At 36.5% G+C, this 22,660-nt stretch overlaps 1 protein-coding gene across 11 annotated transcripts in view; it reads left to right on the top strand.

The window, feature by feature from the left end:
* Positions 1-22,660, top strand: part of RB1CC1 (RB1 inducible coiled-coil 1) — a 74,425-nt gene that overhangs the window by 39,280 nt on the left and 12,485 nt on the right. For 9 of the 11 annotated variants that reach the window (XM_061994680.1, XM_061994679.1, XM_061994677.1 and 6 more), the window contains 9 exons: positions 467-653; positions 735-816; positions 1,647-1,708; positions 3,846-3,949; positions 5,926-6,052; positions 12,253-14,168; positions 18,997-19,156; positions 21,412-21,520; positions 21,634-21,874. In XM_061994680.1, coding sequence (XP_061850664.1) covers positions 467-653; positions 735-816; positions 1,647-1,708; positions 3,846-3,949; positions 5,926-6,052; positions 12,253-14,168; positions 18,997-19,156; positions 21,412-21,520; positions 21,634-21,874 — 2,988 coding nt within the window. Of the gene's footprint in view, positions 1-466; positions 654-734; positions 817-1,646; positions 1,709-3,845; positions 3,950-5,925; positions 6,053-12,252; positions 14,169-18,996; positions 19,157-21,370; positions 21,521-21,633; positions 21,875-22,660 lie in introns of those variants that run through there. The other 2 variants (XR_009818594.1, XM_061994683.1) reach the window with 2 other exon arrangements.

The raw sequence follows: 22,660 nt of genomic DNA, 5'->3' as shown, positions 1-22,660 counted from the left end.
GGGCCTGCAATTTGTAGTATGAAGGTAGATACCTTTACTGTATCCTTACCCATAATATTTTATAGTAACGATGAAAAGTATTTTTAAGATGTATAGACAAAACAAAACCTAATCTCTTTGTTCTGGATCTACTAACTTTTCAATTCTTTTGGAGAAAGTTACGTTGTTATTCTTCCTAAGGTTCTGCATGTTAAGAGCATTACTTGTCAAATATGACACCTTAACACAAATGGTGATAAGTGTTCATATTTTTGAGCACTGATACATATGTCTTACTGTGACAGATGAACAGGGAACTGCAAGGCAAGTACTGAATTCTGGATTGCTTGATACTTCTAGATAGCCTGTTGTCCCATGTAAAATGATGTTGTTTAGCCCAACCAGACACACTGCTAATCTTAGTGAAATTTAAATGCAGAATACATGACTAAGTTGTTCTCTTCTAAAGTGTAACCTGCTTTTGTAGGTGGTGTTGTTTTGTAATGCTTCATGCTGACCAAGATGGAGAGAAACTACAAGCATTACTTCGCCTTGTAACAGAGCTCCTAGAAAGGGTCAAGGTTGTAGAGGCTCTCAGTACCGTTCCTCAAATGTACTGTCTAGCTGTTGTTGAGGTTGTGAGGAGAAAAATGTTCATAAAACACTACAGGGAGGTAAGTAAAATGAGGCTTTGAGACCAGACCTCTGTATAAATGTGAAAATTAACAGCTAAATACATATTTTCCCTCCCACAGTGGGCAGGTGCTTTAATAAAAGATGGGAAACATCTGTATGAAGCTGAAAAGGCAAAAAGGGAATCTTTTGGTAAACTCTTCAGTAAGTACTTCTTTTCTGTGAACTAGAATTGTGATCGAGTATGACTTTTGACTTCGTAGTTAAAATATTTTCATTATGTTGTTAAAATACAAGTTTTTTTACTTAACTAGGAAATGCATGCCATGTGCTAGATGGTCCTATTATGAACAAAATATTTTTCCTATTAAATTAATGAACTGTTTCATATAGATTATCCAACATACTGTGAAATTTCTAATTAATTTAATGCTTATAAATGAGAAAAGGTTTCTAATTATTTACATTTGAATGCAGTTTCTGTTGGAATATGCTCTGTGTTCTTTTAAATAATACCTTTAAAGGCATTACTGAATACTTGGATATTGCTGTGACTTCTCTGTACTACTAAAGAAAAAGAAAAACAGAGAATGAAACCTATGTCTGAAGTTAAAAAGAAACTAAAAATGAAGTTGCTGGTTAAAAGAAATCTTACTATTTTTTTCCTTTTTCCTGCAAATTCTGCAAGTTATGTTCTGAATGTCCTACTAAAGTAAGAAAATTGATCATAAGGTTATAAAAATTTTGGAAAGGACATGAGCAAGGTTACAATTAAAAAAAGAGTTAAGGCTTTTGCAGGAGTGAACAATAAGCAAAAAGAGCCTTCAAAGAACTGAGAAGGTCAACTTGGATGGTGGGTTTTGCATGTTCTGTGGTCATGTGCAATTTTTATATTGTCAAGAAATTGCATAGTTGGTAATGCTTTCAAGTTTACTTCAGCTATTAAACTGCAGTAGCTTAATTCTTCTCTGATGAAACGTTTGTTCTCTGCATTTATTTCTTTTAAATAACCAGCTTTTTTTTTCTTTGCCCAGGGAAGTCTTTTCTAAGGAATCGTTTGTTTAGAGGACTTGACTCCTGGCCGCCATCCTTTTGTGTATGTACTCAATATATTTTTTTTGTTTATTCTAATTTTATAAACAATAATTTCATAATGTATAAACTTAAGCTTAAATCATTTGTTCAAGCCATATACCTGTCACATTGCTCATTGCAATATAGATAAAAAAGCTGGGAGATACTGTTCTTTGCTATCTCAGGTGACCTATGTTAATGTTGGTTTATAGAATCATAGAATTGTTACGGTAGGAAAGTACCTTTAAGATCATCAAGTCCAAACACTAATCTCACTAAACTTAATAACCCTCTGAGTGAAAAAGTTCTTCCTAATGTCCAATCTAAACCGTCCTTGATGCACCTTCAACCTGTTTACTCATGTGCTATCATTTGTTACTGGAGAGAAGAGATTGATGCCCACCTCACTACAACTCCCCTTCAGGCAGTTGTAGAGTGATCATGTCTCCTCTCAGCCTCCTCTTCTCCAGGCTAAACATCCTCAGCTGCTTCTCACAAGACTTGTTCTCCAGACTCTTCACGGCTTTTGTTGCCTATCTATGGACATGCTCCAGCACCTCCATGTCCTTCTCGTAGTAAGGGGCCCAAAACTTGAACACAGTATTTGAGGTGTGGCCTCACCAGTTCCTGCTGGTCACACTATTTCTGATACAAGCCAGTATGCTATTGGCCTTGGCCACCTGGGAACATTGCTGGCACATACTCAGCCAGCTGTCGATTAACAAACCCAGGTTCTTTTCCACAAGAACTCTCAAGCCACTCAGCCCCAAGCCTGTAGCATTGAATGGGGTTGTTGTGGCCCAAGTGCAGAACCCAGCACTTGGCCTCAGCCCATTGATCCAGCTGGGGTAGGTCCCTCTGAAGAACCTGTCCTAAAACAGATCTGCACACCTGCCCAGCTTGCTGTCATCAGCAAATTTACTCAGGGTGCACTAAATCCCCTCATGTAGATCATTGATAAAGAGGTTAAACAAAACAGTCCCCAGCACTGAGCCCTGGGGAACACCATTGGTGACCGTCCACCAACTGGATTTAACTCCACTCACCACCACTCTCTGGGCCTAGCCATCCAACCAGTTTTCCACCCAGAGTAGATCCATCCAAGCTATAGGCAGTCACTTTCTCCAGAAGGATGCTATGGGAGACTGTGTCAAATGCCTTCCTGAAAACAAAAAGTTCCACTTAAACATAGGAAAAAACTATTTCACTGTGAGGGTGAGGGAGCAGTGGCACAGGCTGCCCAGAGGAGTTGTGGAGTCTCCTTCCTTGGAGGTCTTCAAGACCCGCCTGGACATGTTCCTGTGCGACCTGATCTAGATGACCTGCTTCTGCAGGGAGGTTGGACTAGATGATCTCTAAAGGTCCCTTCCAACCCCTACCATTCTATGATTCTATGATCAGGAAGAAAAAAAGAAGCCAGGAGGTATAATTTGATAATTTCACCCTCTCTTGTTAGTAACACAGCCATAAAATTATTCAGATGCGAGTAAAAGGTTTTCATGTTTTTCTGTAATCTCTGGATGAGTGGGAAAGCACTTTTATCATTTCATTGGCTGATAACATGATGGAATGAGAAAGTATAACTGTAGTCAAGCAGTGCCTGTTAACTTCGATTTCATACAACTTGGTTATTTCTAACAAGATGTTTCCAGTAAGATAACTCTTGCCTTCTTCAACCTTTTCAACTTTTCCTTTGCAGCTTTTTTTTTAAGATACTTGGAAAATCATGATACTGCTTTCAATGTTTTGAATACTGAACTGAATTAATACATTACTGTATGTTTAGAAGCACAATAAATTAACCTTCGGGGCCATCTCTTACTCCTTGACTTTTTTTAATACATCCTTAATGTTTACAAAGCTTGTTAATAGTGAGGAAATTGGACTGGATAGTTGTTGTAGGTGCCTTCTAACTGAAATATTCTATTCTACCACTGCCTGAGGTACTATGGATGGAGTTAATGACTATAAATATGAATTTTTTAGGAGAATGGGTCCAGACATGATTCCTTTTTTAAAAAAGTATGAAATCTTGTGGGAGAATCAGTCTAATGCTGTTTTCTCTGTGTTACTAATTAAACTCTTTTTGTTCCTTTCTTAGATATCTTGATACTATTTAACTTAATACCAATGTATCATTTAATTTCTTCTTAATACAGACGCGAAAGCCTCGCAAATTTGACAGTGAGCTTCCAGATATCTCTTTAAGTGACTTGCAGTTTTTGCAATCTTTTTGTCCTTCAGAAGTACAGCCATTACTCAGGTAAATCACATCTGTAAACTTTGTAGGTTATGGAAATAGTTTTCCCCATGTCCCAGCACTTTCAGATACACTAGCACTCTACCCCACTTATTTTGTAAGCAACAGATAAGGATACATTTTCATATATTGATGGACTTTGAATTTATGTAATTCATAAGTAACTGACTTAATGCAGATACATATTATATGCATGCTTCATGTACTCAAGCTCAGCTGATTTGAACTCGTATTCTGAATTGAGATATAAAGGATCTGTCCCTCTTAGCTGCCTCATAGCTAAAAATCATAAAAGAGTAAGGTAAATCTAAAAGAAGGATGTTCCACTGTCGTCTTTGAGTTTGCATTTTCACCTGTGTTTTGTACTGGCATTCTTGATTTAGAAATCCTGGCCAATGTTACGGTATTGCTGCTGGAATTAGCAATAAGCATAGTGAGTATAGTTTGCTTGACAGTAGATTTGCCCATGATACAGCGGATACACCCTTCTAACTTTCTGTTATGCTCTAAGGATCCTCAGTGATTCTGCAGGAAAAATGTGCAGACTACAATATTATATTGCTTATATATGCCTGGTTTTGATGTTTGTGAATATTTGCAGCCATTTAGGGTAGTTTGAACTGAGTTCAGAAAGAATTTTATCTTCTTACTGTCAGAAAACCAATCAATAACCAAACTGATTTTAGTTGTTCTGAATTGTAGTGACATAGCTTTCCACTTGATGGCAATAGAGGTGGGTTTCTGGTCTCAGGATTACATATTGTGGAAATACTGATGATGGTGGACTTGTGACTTGAGTGGGCAAATATGTCACACATCATGGTAGAAACTGAGCTTCACACGAAGCTTTAGAGCAGTACTTCCTTTGATATTTTGATTTAACATCTAAATAACCAGCAATAGGTTAACTGAGACCCAGAACAAAGTCCTTTATCAGAACTGAATCCTTGAGCTGCATAATTAAAATGAAATCTTTATTTACTTGTAGAGCTTCAGTCTTCTGAAATTATGTGTTTGAGCAGTTACTGAAGTCTTAGAATCATTGCAGCTGGAAAAGACCTTTAAGGTCATCAAGTCCAGCCTTTGTCCCAGCCCTGTCAACCTCGAGACCATTTCCCTAAGTGCAACATCCAACCATCTCTTTAAATACCTCCAGGGATGGTGACTCCACCACCTCCCTGGGCAGCCCGTTCCAATGCCTGGCAACCTTTTCAGTAAAGAAATTCCTCCTAATTACACAAAAATACCCTAGATGCCACTTGCCTTTTGTATGATTAAAGAATGTGAAATGTATTGAAGTGTGATCTACTTTTCTTATGCTCTTATACTTGAACTCCTGATTCATTATTTCAGTGGATCCGTTCCTGAACAAATTAAAAATTCTGGATATATGGACTGTGAAGAAAAATGAAAATATGTTGTTTTTCCAGACACTTGGAAAACTTACCATCAAAAGCTTATCTCGTAACACTTCCAATGTGATCATGATGTATTAATCAGACTTTTAATTTAGGTTACCTATCATTAAAATAAAATAGTAGAGAATTAATAAGTACTTCATATGAAGGGCTGTACTGGAGAGAATCCAGCTGAAGAATGGTGTCATTTGTAAACATAAGTGCTTCAATTACAGATCTAATCACTATCAGTTCTCACCATCAGAACTCTTTTATTACTTACTGTAACTCTAGATACTACTGGTTAATGTTTTCCTCAGAAGGAAAGACTGACATAATGCTTCCTTGTCATTATATTTAGTGTTAAACTGCTCTTTCAAAGCAAGCTCTCAAGTGCTTTGTTTAAAACACAAATTCCAGGTGGTCTTAGTACATTTTCTATGTAAAACAGATGAAATGAAGAAAGTACAAACACTATACAGAGGGAAACTTAGTGTTGTTGGATGTTCACATTATAATTAAATATATTTGAATATTAGATTAACAGTGTGGAAAAAATATTAATCTTCTACTATTTTTAAGGGTTCCCATACTTTGTGACTTTGAACCTCTTCACCAGCATGTACGTGCTCTACATAACCTGGTAAAGGCAGCACAGAGTTTGGATGAAATGTCACAAACCATTACAGACCTGCTGAATGAACAAAAGGTATTTTGTTTTATTTAGATTTTTTTTCCAAGAAAAGACAATATTCTATTCAGAAGAGTAGAACTTGTTTATTATGTTGTTTTATCAGCCACTTGAGAGAAATTTTGCTTTCTCCAGATATAAAGACTAGTTGGTCTCATAACTGCATAATAGTTTCTGATCACATATTACTAAACATTGTGAGAATTTTGAACTCTTCAATGATTAAAGTGAGTCTATCCAGAAGATACTCTGTTTTTTGATTATTCTCTAAATATTTAACAGATACTTATATTCCACAGGAACTATAGAATTATTCTGATAATATTTCTGTTTTCAACCACTTTGTAAAGCTTCTGTATGAAGAATGTATGCATTTTGTCTTTGTTGCTTTGATTTTTATTTAATGAAGCTGTTACTTCTCTAGATTTTTGCGTTGCTGCTGAAGTCTCTTCGGCACAAACAGTTAAGGAGAAGTTAGGGCCTAGATTGATTTTTCCCTCTAAGCCTGAATATTGATATGCCACTCCTTTGTTGCAGTCCTACTTTTGAGGGAAGAGAGGAATTACATGCAGTCTTTTTCTTTGAGAATAAGAATGGAAGGAACAGATGGCAAAAAGATCTCTTTCTAATTTCAATCTGCCTGTCAGGCAGATTCTTTCCCCTGGAAACCCTATTTCTGCCAATCACGTTTGATTACTTCTGTGCATTCCACCTCTAGCTTTCATAATACACCAAACAGGGGATTTTTTAGCTTCTAACTGTAGCCTGTCCCAGTGAAACTGAGTGAATTAAGCAATACTTAAATTTTTCTGTGAAATTGACTGCTTCAACTTGGGTTTCTTCAGCAATTTTGCTGTGGAAAAAAGGTGTCATTTTGTTGGACACAAGGTTATCATTTGTGGGGTGTTTGTATGCACTCTGACTAGAAGCATCTTCTATAACTGCCAAATAACGGGCATGTTCAGTTTTGAATTGATGAACTCCTGCTTAAACCAGGTGACATGAAGATATTTATCTTCTTGTTCTCTGGGACTTGAATAAGAGATTTACTGTAAGTCTCTAAATTTATATAAAATGAGATCTGAGCTGGTCTTTGTCAAAATGTCATTTTATGTAATTTCTTAATGTTTTCCACTCTTTAAGAAGATTTGGTTTTATATGAACAGCCATTAAGAATAAGAATGGAATCGTTAAGGGTGGTGTAAATTTTCTGAACTTTAGGAGTCCTAAGGATGTTTTTGCAACAGACCATGCTGTGAAATGTAGTCCACCCTCAACTTGGAGAGGATCCTAAATTTATCTAATAAGAAACTAGGATAGTAACAGATATTTTAACAAATTAGACTTGCAATGTCAGAAGAGTGTGAAATAAATCAAAGGAGTAAATTTTAATTCAAAATATCATAATAGCAGTAGAGAAACAAACAAGAAAAGTGCCTTACTTGTTCATATCTTGATGATTTGCCATTTATGATTCAGACTTGCTTATCTGAAAAATCTGTATCAGTATCTGGCTGCAAAAAAAGATGTTTGACAAATCAAGAGAATCTGTTCTTCCCAATCTTCTCTTTTGCTGTACTTTGACCAGTTTGGATTCTTGTCTGACTCAGAAATGTCAAGTGCTTAGACAGATTTGGGTAATTGTCTCTTTCCTTAGAGTAAATTGCAGTGCACAATCAGAGCTGGAGCATTCATGATATCATCTTGAAAATGCCCATCTCTATGTGTAATTTCAGTGATTCATTTAAACTCTTTCTTGGAATTGAAGCATATAGATCTGTCAGATTTTTGCTTCTCAGTGTTATAACTTGATGAAAAATACTAGGTCTTTCTCTGTGTTATTTGTTCTGCAGATGATCTAGAATTGTGTTTTAAATTATACTGGTTTTGCCTGTGGGTGTTTTTTGCACAGAATTATAGGAATAATTTGAAAATCTTCTTTTCATATCCCTAGTGCTACTGGGAATTTACAATATATAATTAGAAGGATGAGTAAACATTTAATAATAGCCTTGAAGATGCCTATACCTTAATACACCTACACATATTCTTGGTGAACTCATGAGGTAGTGTCACAGCTTGGTGCAGTTGGAGATGACTGTGCAGGCGTTGGATGTTGCCCATACAACAGAATATTGCTCTTATATTCTTCTAAGGAGACACCAGCCCCAACCTCTCTTTTCATACAAGTGGCAGCAGAAGCCTGGTTCTTTAAGTTGGACAGGGATAGTTTCCCTGGCTTGTTGGTAGTGCAGCAGTTTGTCTGGGTTAGGTGGGAGTTTATCCAACTGCCTCAGCTACAGCAACTGGTCTTTTGAGTCTTTTGATAGTTGCTTTATGCAAGAGAGAAAATATGTAACTGCAAACTAGTGAGGAAAGAGCAACTCAGAGAATCCAGTACCTTAACTGGGGATGTTAGTAGCATTTCTTTTTAATTTTGGCTTTGAAGTTCATGGAATGTTAATGGTGATCTGGTTCCCGATCTGATTGTCCAGGGACAAACGACCATGATTACACTCAAGTACCACAGATTTAAGAACTCTGGAAGGACAGGGAGGGATTAATTGCTGCCCAAAACAGACAAGGTTACTCATCTTAGGGAAGAAAATAGAAAATAATTTAATCCACCACCAACAAAACCATAACCATGAAACCCCAAAACATAACAAACAAAACAACAGAGTGGTACAATGATGAAGAGCACAACCAGCCCTTTAAGACCACCTTCTCCCCACCCCTCCCCTCTTCCTGGGCTCAGAGCCATGATCCCAGTGTCTATCTCCTCCCCCGCTGAACAGCTCAGGGGGACAGGGAATGGGGATTTCAGTCAGTCTTTTCCCGATGGCTTCTGCTGTTTATCTCTCTTCAAGGCAGACAAGCTTCTCGCTGATCTTTCCTACTCAACCATGGGGTCCCTCACAGGTTAGGCAGCCCTGCATGGGCCACTCCGACGTGTGTTCATCCCAAGGACTACAGCTTCTCTCTGCCTGTCGTGTGGGTCTGCTCTGCATGGGTCTTCTTTATGGGGCCTGCACTGCAGCCCCCTCCCCATGTTACCAAGCAAAAGTGGCTCCTCGCAAAACCATGACCCTGGTGCCAAATTTCTTTTTTTAGTATTGCATCAGAGTAGTTAACGAATCTTATTTAAAGCTTTCTACTTATTCTGTCTTACACCAATGATGTTCTCTGCCCTCTCATTTATGTAACACAAAGTTTAAGCAGATCAATGACTGAATTAAAGATGCCCAGGAGAAAGTTAAGGTGAGATTAAGATGTCGTCTGCACGATTAGTAGGAGAATACATAAGCAATCCTTTGGTATTAATAGTTTCTCTTGTAAGAGAAACTGTGGTTTTCAAATTGGATTATACATCTACCATTTGTTCTAGTTGAGTTCAAAATTGAAATAGTTTGCAATCCTTCCAAGAATTGCCTCATTCCTTGACTATGTTTATTGGAGTAACATAACTAGAACAAGGCACACAAGCCACACCTGGGAATGTAAAAATCAACTCTGTTTCTCTGTTTCAGTTTTCTACTTTTTGTTACTCCTCCTTTGTCATCATAGGAATTGCAGTGTATGACATACGCATTCATTGCTACAGATTGTAAAATAGACTAGATGACATGAGCCAGCACAACAGTAAACAGTCTTCCATATAGTTTCAGCTACTTGAAACATGAGGTTTAACTGTTCAGTAGGCAGTAATCTGGTACTCTAGAGACCCAGCTCATGGTTGTCAATGCAGTGGCATGGAATTTGTTGCAGGATCAGCTCATGAGGAAATCAAGCTCAGTAGAGTGTTGCCCCACAGTGACAATTATTTTTTTGTTTGTTTTCTTCACGCTATATTCTTACTCTTTACCTTTTAGACCGATTCTGCAGGGATGCCAGAGGTAGATACTATTTTTCCTTTGCATGTGACTTTTTGTAGGGCCTTCTAACATTCAAGGTCTTTGGAAGTGGTTTTTTAGTATGTGCTTACTGACGTCTGTGATTCTAGCCTTTATTACTGTTAAAGCTCTGGTATGGCAGTATTAAATGTTTGGCACTTAAAGCATGTGCTTAGAATGCAGGCATGTGCCATCATACACAGTATCCTTCCACATTTCTTTCTAAGTTTTCTTAGCTAAACAGCAAGCTGAAATTAAATCCAAGGGAAATGCTTAAACTTGGACTAGTAGTACTTTTAACAAAATGAACATTTTCTTTTATGATTTTTTTGCCTCATTTCTTGTGTTCACGTTTGATAAATAAAGACAATGTATTATATATAACAAATGGAAGCCTCTTACAGCGGGTTTTCATCACTGGATTTCAGAATCGTTGCTTCATTTACCTTCATACAGTAGCAAGGGTAGTGAAGGTGAGGTGTAAATGCAGCTGTACTAAAGAAATTAATTCCAGAGCTGGAAAGATATTCTTCCTAAATCTCAATTCAGAATTAAGTTATTCATGCTACATCTGCATTAAAAGAAAATTTACATAGTACAGAGAAGAATGGGGTCTAGTTTTGGGTAGCAGCCAATTGTAAAAAGACTGAGAAAACAAAAATCAACTATTTATACATGAACAATCTGCTGCCTGTCACTCTGTCTGGGTTTTTTTTCCAAGTTCTGTTGCTGACCATTTATCACCTAGCTCCAGTAACTGTCACCTGTTAAGTAACTGAGTTCAATGGATAGCAAAAGTTTCTTCAATGAAAACTAACATGTTGAATAATACCATACACATGATTTAAATGCATGGAGTCAGTGTGGGTGGTTTGTGGATGGTTTGGAAAAGATGCTCAAGCAGGATCGTCAGGGTTATCACCTGGAGACAGTGTTGGCTTTTTGACGGTAACTACCATTCTGAAAGACTTTCAACGCTTTAAGACTGAAAACCTTATGGGAATCTGACTGCAAATGTTCCCATGAGCCTTTAGAAACAGGTTTTTTTCAAGATGACCGTATTCCTCAGATGTATAAAATCAAAACAAGTCCTTCAAGGATGGAAAAGTAGAGTAATGGTTAGAGAATTGTATTAAAAATTCAGTATCTCCTCTGGTTTACGTCCCTGATGATCCTGCTCACACCTCTTCTTCCTACGTGTCACAGATACTCTCTGTATGTGTATTTCAGTGTAATTTTTGTATTATAAACTTGTTCAAGAGTGCATCCTTGGTGAATAGGGAGGCTGTATGTTGGGTTTTGGCTTCCACTGGGATATGTTCTGCACTTGCTGAAGCAAGAGAATGAATCTACACTTCACAGCAGCGTATGCACTGGAACTTGAGATTTTGTTTTATAATTCATATAGTAATGAACAAAAACAGATGATAATGAGATGTAAATGTGTTGTCTAGTCACAATTAATTAAAAAATGTTTGAAGGGAAGTTTTTAGCCTTTTTAAGAATCAGAAGCACTGTAATTGATCATAGTTACTTGGACAAAGTTCTGTAAAGATGGAGAAGCTTTTCTTAATCTTTTTACAAGCAGGTGTTATTTGTAGAGCTTTTCAACTGGGAAAAGTATCTGGTGCTACAGAATCAGGTTTGGTAGTATCCACTGTCTAGAGGCAAAATGATGAAGGTTGAGACAGATGAGAGCAGCATGGAGAGGGGAAAAAAATTCCACTTAGGCTGTGATGTCTTGCGTTCTTGAAAATCAGAATGTTACTTTTAATTAGAACATGCCTTTCATTCTCACAGGTAGGACAATTCTCATGCATGTTTTTCATATGTTAGTAGACAACAGGGTTTTTTGTAGTAAAGCTTTCTTGTAAACCTTCTTAGTTCAGTGTATTAATAGTGACTGGATTAACCTTTTATTTTAATAGCAAATTTTAATATGTTAGTAACAATTATTGAGAAATCACTAGCCTGCTAGAAAACAAAGCTTTTTTTTTTTTTTTTCTGACTGATCACTTCAGGTTGTTTTATATCATCCAAACTTACGTTTTAGCCCTTTAAAATACAACTGTGTGTAATCTATATTGGACTTCTTCTTGGATAGAGGAACATTTAATTTTTATCTGTCTACAAATGTTTCTTTTTTTGAAACATACTTGAAAATCTCTCTGAATTTCTGCTATTTTTACTTTCAGTCATGCATTTTTTTAACTATTAACAATAATAACGCTGACTTCTTAAGTTCTTGCAATATTTAATCGATTTAAACTATTGAGAGTTTTATCTGTCACTTTAAGTGTTTGTTTCATATTTTATAACTTGTAGGCCTCCAATAGTCAAGCATCGCCACAAGCTGCTACCACGCCAAGGATGGAAAGTACAACAGGAACTGCAATTGCTACCTCTTCAAGAACTCCTCCATCACTCAGTCTTCAGGGTCCCCTGTGTCCTCCTGTGTGTCCCCCAGCTCCATTAGAAGAATTGTCTCCAGACAGCATTGATGCTCATACATTTGATTTTGAAACTATTGCTCATCCTAACTTGGAGCAAGCTCTTAAGCAAGGATCATTGGACTTGGATTCATTAGCAGAAAGTCCAGAGTCTGACTTTATGTCAGCAGTAAATGAATTTGTAATAGAAGAAAATCCAATATCTCCTAACGTAATAAGTGATCCACAGAGTCCAGAAATGATGGTGGAATCCCTTTATTCTTCAGTTATCAATGCAATAGACAGTAGACGTATGCAAGATACAAGTTCTTGTGTAAAGGACGTTTCAGTAGAAAATGCATCACTCAACGTTTGTGTGGAGAAGTGTAAGATTATTGCTCAAGACTCAAAGGTACATTTAAGAGGTATAAAAGAAGATCTTTGCCACTTTAGAACACTTGTACAAAGAGAACAGTGTGACTTTTCTAATTCTTTAAAATGCACTTCTCTAGAAATAATAAATACTATTGAGAAGGTAAAACTTTCACTTGAAGAAACACTAAAAGATAAACACCAAAAGGAATTACAGTCTTTGAAAAGTGAATATGAAACTAAAATTAGTAAGTTATTGGAAGATGGTGAAGAAAGTAAAAAGAAAATTAAAAAGCTAAAAGGTGACTTACTAGGCCTTGAGGAAGTTCTTCAGAATAAGAATGATGAATTTGCAATGGTGAAAAATGAGAAAGAAGCTGTAGTTTGCCTTCAGAATGAAAAAGATCAGAAATTACTTGAATTGGAATCCCAAATGGAGACACAAAGTTGTGAAATTAAGGAGCTGAGACAGTCACGTGAGATAGTACTTGAAGACTTGAAAAAACTACATGTGGAAAACAATGAAAAACTGCAAGTCCTGAGGGCAGAACTTGAGAGTTTAGAGCAAAGCCACTTGAAAGAACTGGAAAACAAGCTGCAAGCCAGGCATTTACAGGAGTTTGAGAAGGTGCTAGCTGAGCACAAGGACTGTTTAGATAAATTAAAAAAAGAAAACCAGCATAGACTTGAACAAATGGAGGAATCTCATGCACTAGTTGTGCAAGAGAAACAACAACAAGTAGAAGAGTTACAACTCAAGGTTTCAGATCTGTCTGATTTGAGGTGCAAATTAGAAGTTGAACTTGCCTTGAAAGAGGCAGAAACTGATGAAATGAAGCTTCTTTTGGAAGAAAGCAGAAACCAGCAACAAGAGACCTTAAAATCTCAGATTGATAAGGAGACAGAAAGCTTAAAAAAGGAGATAGATAAATTAAACAGTAAAATACAAGTTAACAGTGATGAATATCAACTGGGGTTAGTGGAACTAAGGACTCTGATGACAATGGAGAAAGATCAGTGCATTTCTGAGCTAATAGATAGATATGAAGAAGAATCAAATTTGCTTAAAACTGAACTAAGTAAAGTAACAGTTCTTCATCAAAAAACTTCGGAGGCAGAAAAAAGACTTTCAGAACAAATAACAGAACTACAAAAAAAGTTAGAGTTGGAAGTGAATGCCCTAGAAAAGGAAAAAACAGAAAAATTATCTCTCTCTGAGCAGCAGGAAAAATATGAAGCTATTATCCATAAGCTTAAAGAAGAGAAAGAGCTGTTAGTATCTAACCAGGAACAAGACAGGCAGTTGCTCATTCAGAAACTCAATTGTGAAAAAGAGAATGCAGTGCAAACTGCTTGTAAAGAGATTGAATTACAGAGGGAAGCAGCTGAAAAGGGGCTTCTGGAAAAAATACAACAGCTTGAGATGCAAGTAAAACTGAGGTACTGTAAGAATTAAGTTAATGTGTTTTCTTAGTATTTTAATGTACTTAATAAGGTATAATCATGATGCACTATATAGTAAATAAAATGTCATAGTATTTGTATTGGTGTTTATCTGGGTTGGTTTATGTATTTCCATGTAATAGGTAGTGGTATTCCTGTGTCTGTAACTTATCTTAAAAAATTGTAAAATCTTATACAACATTGCTTTCAGACAGCGATGTAGAGATTTTATTTCAGTCTCACTATGTTGAAGGAGTATTTCCATAGTTTCTTGTTGCTTGAGATTGCAGTTTTGATGATCAAAGTCTCTCTCTGTCTTCACCCATCCTTTGATTTGGTATTAGTACTGCATGAGCATGCAGTGACTAGCTTTTTAGTCTGATAGCTTTCTTTAATTGACAAACTATACACTCTTGTTGGTGCTAATTGTGCCATGAAAAAGAGTATGGGAATATATATGCACGCATATATTTATATACGTATGTATGGATGATTGAACTGTGCTATGGCAACTTGAACTTCCCATTGACTTTAGGTACCACAGTAGGCAACGTCATTTTAAACAACATCACAACATCATTGTTTTTCATTGCTGATTTCTGCATGTTTTTTCCATTTTTAAAAGGAAAATATATTTTCCTGTGCCCTAAATGACTAGAATTCCCTTTGCTGACTTTTCATATCTTATTGACTTATTCATAATGCCTGTCAGCAGAGTACATTATGATCTTATGGAATAGAAATAGAATTTTTTCTGTGTGACTATTACTTAGAAACAATATTCTGTTTAGAAATGCTGGAAGTTGTCACGTGCTTGTACTGTGAAGGAACGTGGTGGATAGATCTTGCTTGTACAATACCTAAAGAGAGCATTTTTCCTAGGTGTTATGATACAGCAAGTATCTGAAATGGGAAAATGCCAATAAAATGGACAGAATGGGTATAAGCTAGATGAGTACTGCAGAACATGAGTATAGACTTAAGTTAGCACTTCCAAATAGTAATGTGACATAAAAAAAGGAAAAAGGAGAGGTTATACAGAGAGTCCAACATGCATACAAACTTAGATGTAGTGAAAGGGAAATCTGAGTATCTGCTTCACTTGAGTTATCCATTTCAGTCCTGTTACTTCAAGATTTTTATATGCAAACATGTCAATCATTAAATGATGTATCAGTGTCTGTGTTTTGCATCTTAATATATGAAAAATATATCAAGGTAATATTACTTTTTAAAATAAGAACTGAGATGTAATGGATTAAGAGCTGCCCTTCTAATTGAACAAAGTATTATCTGAATGAAATATGATAAAATGGGAAGAAAAAAGATAAACTATGTTGTTTTCATTGTATATGTGTTAGTGCACTGCACAAGTTTTCAAAACTTGACTCCACAGGAAAAAGATGTAGCTGTGTCATCAGACTCTACAAAAAAACACCATCTACACTTAAATTTTAACAAATTCTGAGTGGAGCTGTGTATTCTTATGTAAACTGGAGAAAACAGATATGTGTTTCAAGGAAATATCTTATTCAGTCTAAAGAAGTCTTAGTAGTTTGTGATGAGTTCTGTCAAGTAATCTAAGATTCAATGTGGCATTAAAATACATATTGCTTCCTAAGACTACTTTCTAATGCCTTCAATCTGCTGTTAGGTTACTTCTCTAGGAATAAAGACATACTGTGTTTTATTTCTAGAGGGCATATATGTTAAATTAATTTGTCTTAATATTTCAAAATCACTGTCTAGCTGATTAGATTTTGACTTCATAAAACCCAAGCTATGTCAGTTATTCAAGTTTACTTGTTATCTTTACTCAGTCATTGTTTAGCGGTTAATTTATAATATTAGAAACTGGCTTTTATTTGGCACGTGCCTGTAATGCTTGTCAGATAAATGTCCTTTTCTACAAGAGCAATGTTACATTAGCTGTCTGGAAGGCACACATGGAGACAAAATTGTTAAATTTGACCTGAGTGTTGAGCTGATTATCATTAATTTAGTTCCTGAACCTACATGAAAGCTAACTTAAATATTTAAAAGTGACAAAGAAATGTTTGTGACCCATTACCAACATATGAAAATTAATGTATCTTGGTTAGAATGTGCCTCAAATTCAAATCAGCGATTAGGAAAGGTAATAAAAATGCAAGGCATTTGTAACGCTTATATTTAGATTTTCTAGTCTATATTGTCTGTAGTAGCCAAGATGAACTGAAAAAAATAATTTCTGTTATGTCTTCTGTTGTTCAATAGTTTGCTCTTTAGTTGAAAGTTTTATAACATTCATTACAGTATTATAAATAGAATAGGAATCCTAACTTCTTTGAAAACTAAATGACAGCTTTGGTGTCTTCCAGCCTTGGTATTTTTCAGCCACTTCTATTAGACCACCGTCAGTAGTGAAACTTCTTTGTGGAGCACATGCTCTCTGTCACAGCTAAGATTGATGTGGAAATAAATTCTAATTTAATCCAGCAAAAATATTCTTTCTCAGTGGCACCAAAAAATATTTGCCTTGATGTCTCACGACTTACTTTATTCTCTGCTTATTTTACTTCCAATTTCCAGAATGTCAAAGACCCCCTTGCCACTCTGATAACTTGAGTTGGCAGTCAGAACTCTTTTAATTACAACTTCTTACAGGCTTTTTGAGTGCTTAGCTACTGCCTAGTAGTTTGTATCTTCAGTATATGCCCATATGGTGGAACAGTGTTGATAGATACATCCTTCTTCATCTTAGAGTAGTACAGTGTTCAGCTGCAAAGGAACCTGAGTTGCTAAAGAAACATGCTTTTGGTATATTGAAAAAACTAAAAGACATAGTTACTACTGCCATAGTTATCAAGACCTTTGCAGGTTAAATATGTAAACTCACTACCTCGTACAATGATGAGGCTTTAACACTGGTAGTGTGCTAGCATCCTTTGCAGGATAAGAATGTCCTTTACTTTGCAGTCATTTGCAAACAGTCAGTAGTCCAGGCAACCCATCTGAGAGGCAGATGTTACCTGCTTTGGTTTAGGCAGTTAACAGCTTTGCTTTTAGGCATTTAGATAACTTGAAATAATATGAGTGAAATTTCATTGTAAAGTAAGGTGCAGGCATCTCTCTTCTTTAAAGTTCTTGGGCAAACTTACCGTGTGCTTTCTTGACTTGATGAGGAGATTTTGATGGCAGAAACAAATATAGGTGAGTATCTGCTGGACTGTATGGTAAACCCAAGACTGTATAAATGGATGGGACTATTCATTTTGTGGACACACAGACTCTTATCCAGTATGCGGTGTTCAGAATTCTTACGTTCCCTGCCTCCTCTGCAATTCAGTTCTCTTTCATATTCTGATGTCTCTGAGATTCTGTAGCTCATAGTCATAACAGAGAAGCTTTACATTATGGAGTAGGAATTCTTGGCGCATTTTTTAGCATTAGGAGTTGTGATTGTGAGTGTCAGTATATTAGCACATGATATATTCATTTCATCACAGCCTACCTAATATCAGGAGACCATATCTCTGGGCTGCTCTGACTAGAGAAAATCATAGAATCGTAGAATGGTAGGGATTGGAAAGGATCTTTAGAGATCATCTAGTCCACCCCCCCTGCAGAAGCAAGTTCACCTAGATCAGGTTGCATAGGAACATGTCCAGGCAGGTCTTGAAGACCTCCAAGGAAGGAGACTCCACAACCCCTCTGGGCAGCCTATGCCACTGCTCCATCACCCTCACAGTGAAATAGTTTTTTTCCTGCTGGAAAATTTTGTGTTCCAGCATCATCCTGTTACCCCTTGTCCTGTTGGTAGCCACTATAGAAAAAGGGATGCCCCAACCTCCTGACAATCACCATTTAGATATTTGTAAATGTTAATATCATCTCCCTGCAGCCTTTCCTTATATGAAAGATGTTCCAGTCCCCTGATCATCTTGGTGGCCCTGCACTGGACTCTCTCCAGAAGTTCTCTTGAGCTGAGGAGCCCAGAACTGGACACAGGAATCCAGATGAGGCTTCACCTGGGCAGAGTAGAGGGGAAGAACCACCTCCCTTGACCTGCTGGCCACACTCTGAGGATTTTCTTTGTATTACTATGATTCTGGTGTAGAGGAGTAACAGCAAAATATAAAATAATACCGTTTTCTCACAACTATCGTCCAACAAAGGGATTTTTTTTACCCTCATATTCTTCAGCCGTGGTTCTTGATAACTGAAGCCAAAACAGAGAAGGAATAGTTAATGCTTCCATTTAATGATGGGAAATATTTGTGCTATGTAACGTTGCCTGTTTCAAGAGCCATTTCAAGTCGTTATCCTTCCTGCTTCAATGACTGATGCTTTCCTTTCTTTATGATCGTTACTACTGTCCTCCAGATTCTGCAACCCAGAGTTTTGAGTTTCACATCTGGATTCCGTAGCATCAGATTTTTTGCTGAATTGCTTTAATTGTGTGATAGTTCTGGAGTCTTTGTATTTTGGCATACTAAGAATCTTCAGGGAGTGATCATCATTGTCTTTTTTACTGCTTTCCATATCTTCTGTAGTGTTAGAAAAGTAAAAACAAAAGCCTCCCTCTCAAGAAAACTTGAAAAGTAGAGCCAATATAAGATACTCAAAAACCAGAATGTCCAAGAGTAAGAATTTGTGGTGAGATGCTCATGATTGAAGAGTAGAACTGAAGATTAGAAATGTATTAATTAAAACTTTATTTACTAAATATTTCAGAAGAAACATCTCAAAACAAATTTTGGACTTTCTATGTGTTTGCTTGTTTCATGTATTCTGGGACCTCTGTATATGCTGCAAATTTAAAGCTGAAATATTTTCTTTTAAGTCCTCCTGCTGAGTCATCTGCTGAGTCAAACTTGGTTGCAGAACTTCAAGAGAAACTTCAGGAAGAAAAAATGAAATTCTTAGAGCAACTTGAAGAACAAGAGAAACGAAAGAATGAAGAAATGCAGAATATCAGAACATCGCTCACTGCAGAACAACAAGTAAAGATGATTCTTTTCTATTACTTTTGTTCAAGTGGCAATCTCTTTTGCAGTTTTGAAGTTGCAGAGTTGAGACAGAGTTGAGGGGGTTTTGTTATGTAACACTTAGACATTCTGTAACATTTAGACATTAGCCAGCATAGGATGAGTTATTGGAATCCAATACTTAAGCATTAAAAAAACTCCAGCAAAAAAACTCCACCTTTAATATCTGTGAACTAAGCAATTCAGATTCAATTTTTGTTTGTGGTTTCTTTTGCTTAAGCTGTTAAGCTTGTGCTGTAAGTTTTTATCCATTAATCTCTTAACTCCAGTTTACTTTAACACCACAATTTGTGGACAACCAAAGATTTAATTTGAAATACAAATCAATTTGGAATGCTGCTTAATGTTCTTTAACTCTATTAGCCATGTCAGGTGGCATTTGAGGTTCAAAGCAAATGTTATATTTTACTTAATAAACTTAGAAACACTGTGTACCCTGCACCTTGGTACAAAATCGTGTTGCACTGGATTAATAATTATATCTGTATCCACACTTTTTTTTTTTGTTTCAAAATATCTTAAATTTCTCAGATTTTGTTGATGAGTCTTGTATTAAATTAAATCTTTGTTAGTAAACAGCTATTATCTTACAGCTTTGTTGCATTTAAACACTAAGAAAGGATTTTCTGTTTTAAGCACCTCTACTTACTTTAGCTATGGTAGGATCAGCTAAGGACAAAGAGACTAATGCTCAGCTGGCTTGGTGAACGAACTCTGATTCGCTTGGTGAACGAACTCTGGTTCACTTGGTGCAATTAACAGAAAATTGCAGATAATTACAAAGAAAGGAATATTTTTGAAATGTTATGGCCTGCAAACATTAATATTGAAGTGAGCCTTACATAGTAAATCCAGTAAGCATATTTTGCCCAGGGGGGTGGTGGAGTCACCCATCCATAGAGATACTCAAAAGACACATAGTTGAGGTGCCGATGGTTGTGGTTTAAGTTTAGTGATGGGCTTGGCAGTGTGAGGTTAGTGATTGGACTTGATGATCTTGAAGGTCTTTTCCAACCATAACAGTTCTGAGATTTTGTGACATTGTTAATTGTAAGATTTCTTTTTCTATCAGAGTATGCCTTAATATGCCATTTTCCTCATCATTTAGTAATAGTCTTCATATGTGCAGCACAGTGAAGAGAAAGTTTTGAGACATTAACAGCAAATTCCAGGGAAAGGTGGAATCTTCTATTAAACCAGACAAACAAAAAAAAATCCTACCTCCCATTAAAAAAAAGTCCCCCAAGCCCCCCAAAAGCAATCCCCAAACAGAAAACAAGCCAAAAAAAAACCCCAACCCCTCCAAAACACTGTATCAATTAGTGCTGAAAGCTTACTGCACTGGCTCTGCTCATTGCTTAGAGGTGTTAGTTGTCCCCACGATGTCTGATATTTTCGTTATGCAGACATAGACCAAAGGCTGCTGTGCACTATGAAAGGTGTGAAGCCTTTCAAAGAGCTTGCATTTTAAGACTCAGACATTGGTCAAGACTAGATCTTAAAATTCACAAGAAAAGTAAAACTGTAATTTAAAATATCCTTTTAATAGATACTTGGGGTTTTTTTTGTCTCTTTTGAGCACAACTTTAAGGGTAGGAAGGAAGGACTGAAGAAGCAGAAAGATTCATCAAACCAATACCGAAGGATATGCTAGCCTCTTTTATATTTGGTTATTCAAGCTGTTAGCCACGGTTCCTATATGGATTCTGCATTAGTTAACTGTTCCCTGAGAAATTAATGCATGACTTGAAATGTATTTTTAATTCAGATACTCGTATAGTATTGTAGTTTATTAATACTTTTCTGTTTTATTCCATGTAACAAATTTTGATGCAGTCTTCATAACCATTTTGATCCTTAAAGTAATGTGTAACTGTCATACATTAACTGGAACTTAAAACATTTTTTCTTCTAAAAAAGACTCAAGAACCTACCAATTACTATATGTGTTTATACCATATTTGTTTATCAGACTTGAGGGAACCAGAGGGATCCAATTTTTTTTTTAAATAGTTAGAGGAACCACAAAACAAAACGTACCAATTACTTCACTAAATTAATGTGTAAACATGTACGATTTCTTCCTAAATATGATTTAGGAAACTGAAATATATGACCTCTTTTTTACTTTTTTTTGATCTACTGATGTATTTTGCATTATGTTTACAGAGTACATTTTTTATCTCAGTAATACTTCTTTCTGTTTTAAGACCAACTTTAATACTGTTCTGGCAAGAGAGAAGATGAAAAAAGAAAACATAATTAATGATCTTAGTGACAAATTAAAAGTGCTTACACAACAGCAAGAAAAAGATAAGGGTAAGCAAAATTCTGAAGTATTCATCTCTTTTTATAAGACAATTCTGTTTACTACAGATTGGTTTTGGTCCTTAGTACTGCTGTTATTAAAAGAATATTTACTTGTGTGGTAGATTTGATTGAAACACTTTCTGAAGATCGAGCTCGCTTACTTGAAGAGAAGAAAAAGCTTGAAGAAGAAGTTAATAAACTGAGAAGTAGTAATTTTTCTCCATCAACCTACTCAGTAGCAGTTTCAGAAGCTTGTGGAGCCTGTGCAGCTGATATTCCCACTGACTCAGACAGATTGGTTTCTGATATTGCAACTGAAGGAAGAATGGACTCCACGATGGAAACGAGTATGATGGCGGTGCAGTAAGTATGGGACTTTGTAGTAGAAATACACAAAGCATGTTCTTATTCTTTACAGGTGTACTGTTAGGTGTTGTGAAGTGAAAGTGAGCCTCTTTAACACTCCTTCTACCTTTGTTCTTGCTAAAAATGTTCTTTTAAATGTACATGTAAAATTGTGGTGTCACAGTCATCAAAAATATGATGACTTCAAAAGTATGCAACTCAAAGCTGAAACTTGGTCCCACAATCATGTGATTAAAAAGTAGACCTAAGTATATGAATGGTAGTATAGAAGAGTGTGGCTAGGAGGTTGAGAGAGGTTCTTCTTCCCCTCTACTCTGCCCTGATGAGGCCTCATCTGGAGTACTGTGTCAAGTTTTGGACTTCCCAAAGGGAAGAGGGTTAGGGAACTTACGGAGAGAGTTCAGCACAGGACCACCAAGATGATCAGGGAACTGGAACATGTTCCTTATAAGGGAAGGCTGTGGGAACTGGGGATGTTCAGCCTGGTGAAGAGGAGACTGAGGTGATTGGTTAATTAATACTTACAGGTATTTAAAAGGTGTATGTAAAGAAGATGGGCCGATACTTTTTTTTCTGTAGTGTCCAATGATGTGACAAGGGGTAATGGATAAAAGCTGACACATAAAAAATTCCACTTAAACAGAATGAAAAACTACTTTACTATGAGGGTGAGGGAGCACTGACACAGCCTGCCCAGGGAGGATGTGGAGCCTCCTTCTCTGGAGGCTTTCAAAACATCCCTGGATGTGTTCCTGTGTGACCTCATCTAGGTGGACTTTCTTT

This window comes from Colius striatus, chromosome 4 (assembly GCF_028858725.1).
Source record: "Colius striatus isolate bColStr4 chromosome 4, bColStr4.1.hap1, whole genome shotgun sequence".
Lineage (NCBI taxonomy): Eukaryota > Metazoa > Chordata > Aves > Coliiformes > Coliidae > Colius > Colius striatus.
Note: the sequence above shows the minus strand (reverse complement) of the source record. Positions and strands in the feature narration are given on the sequence as shown.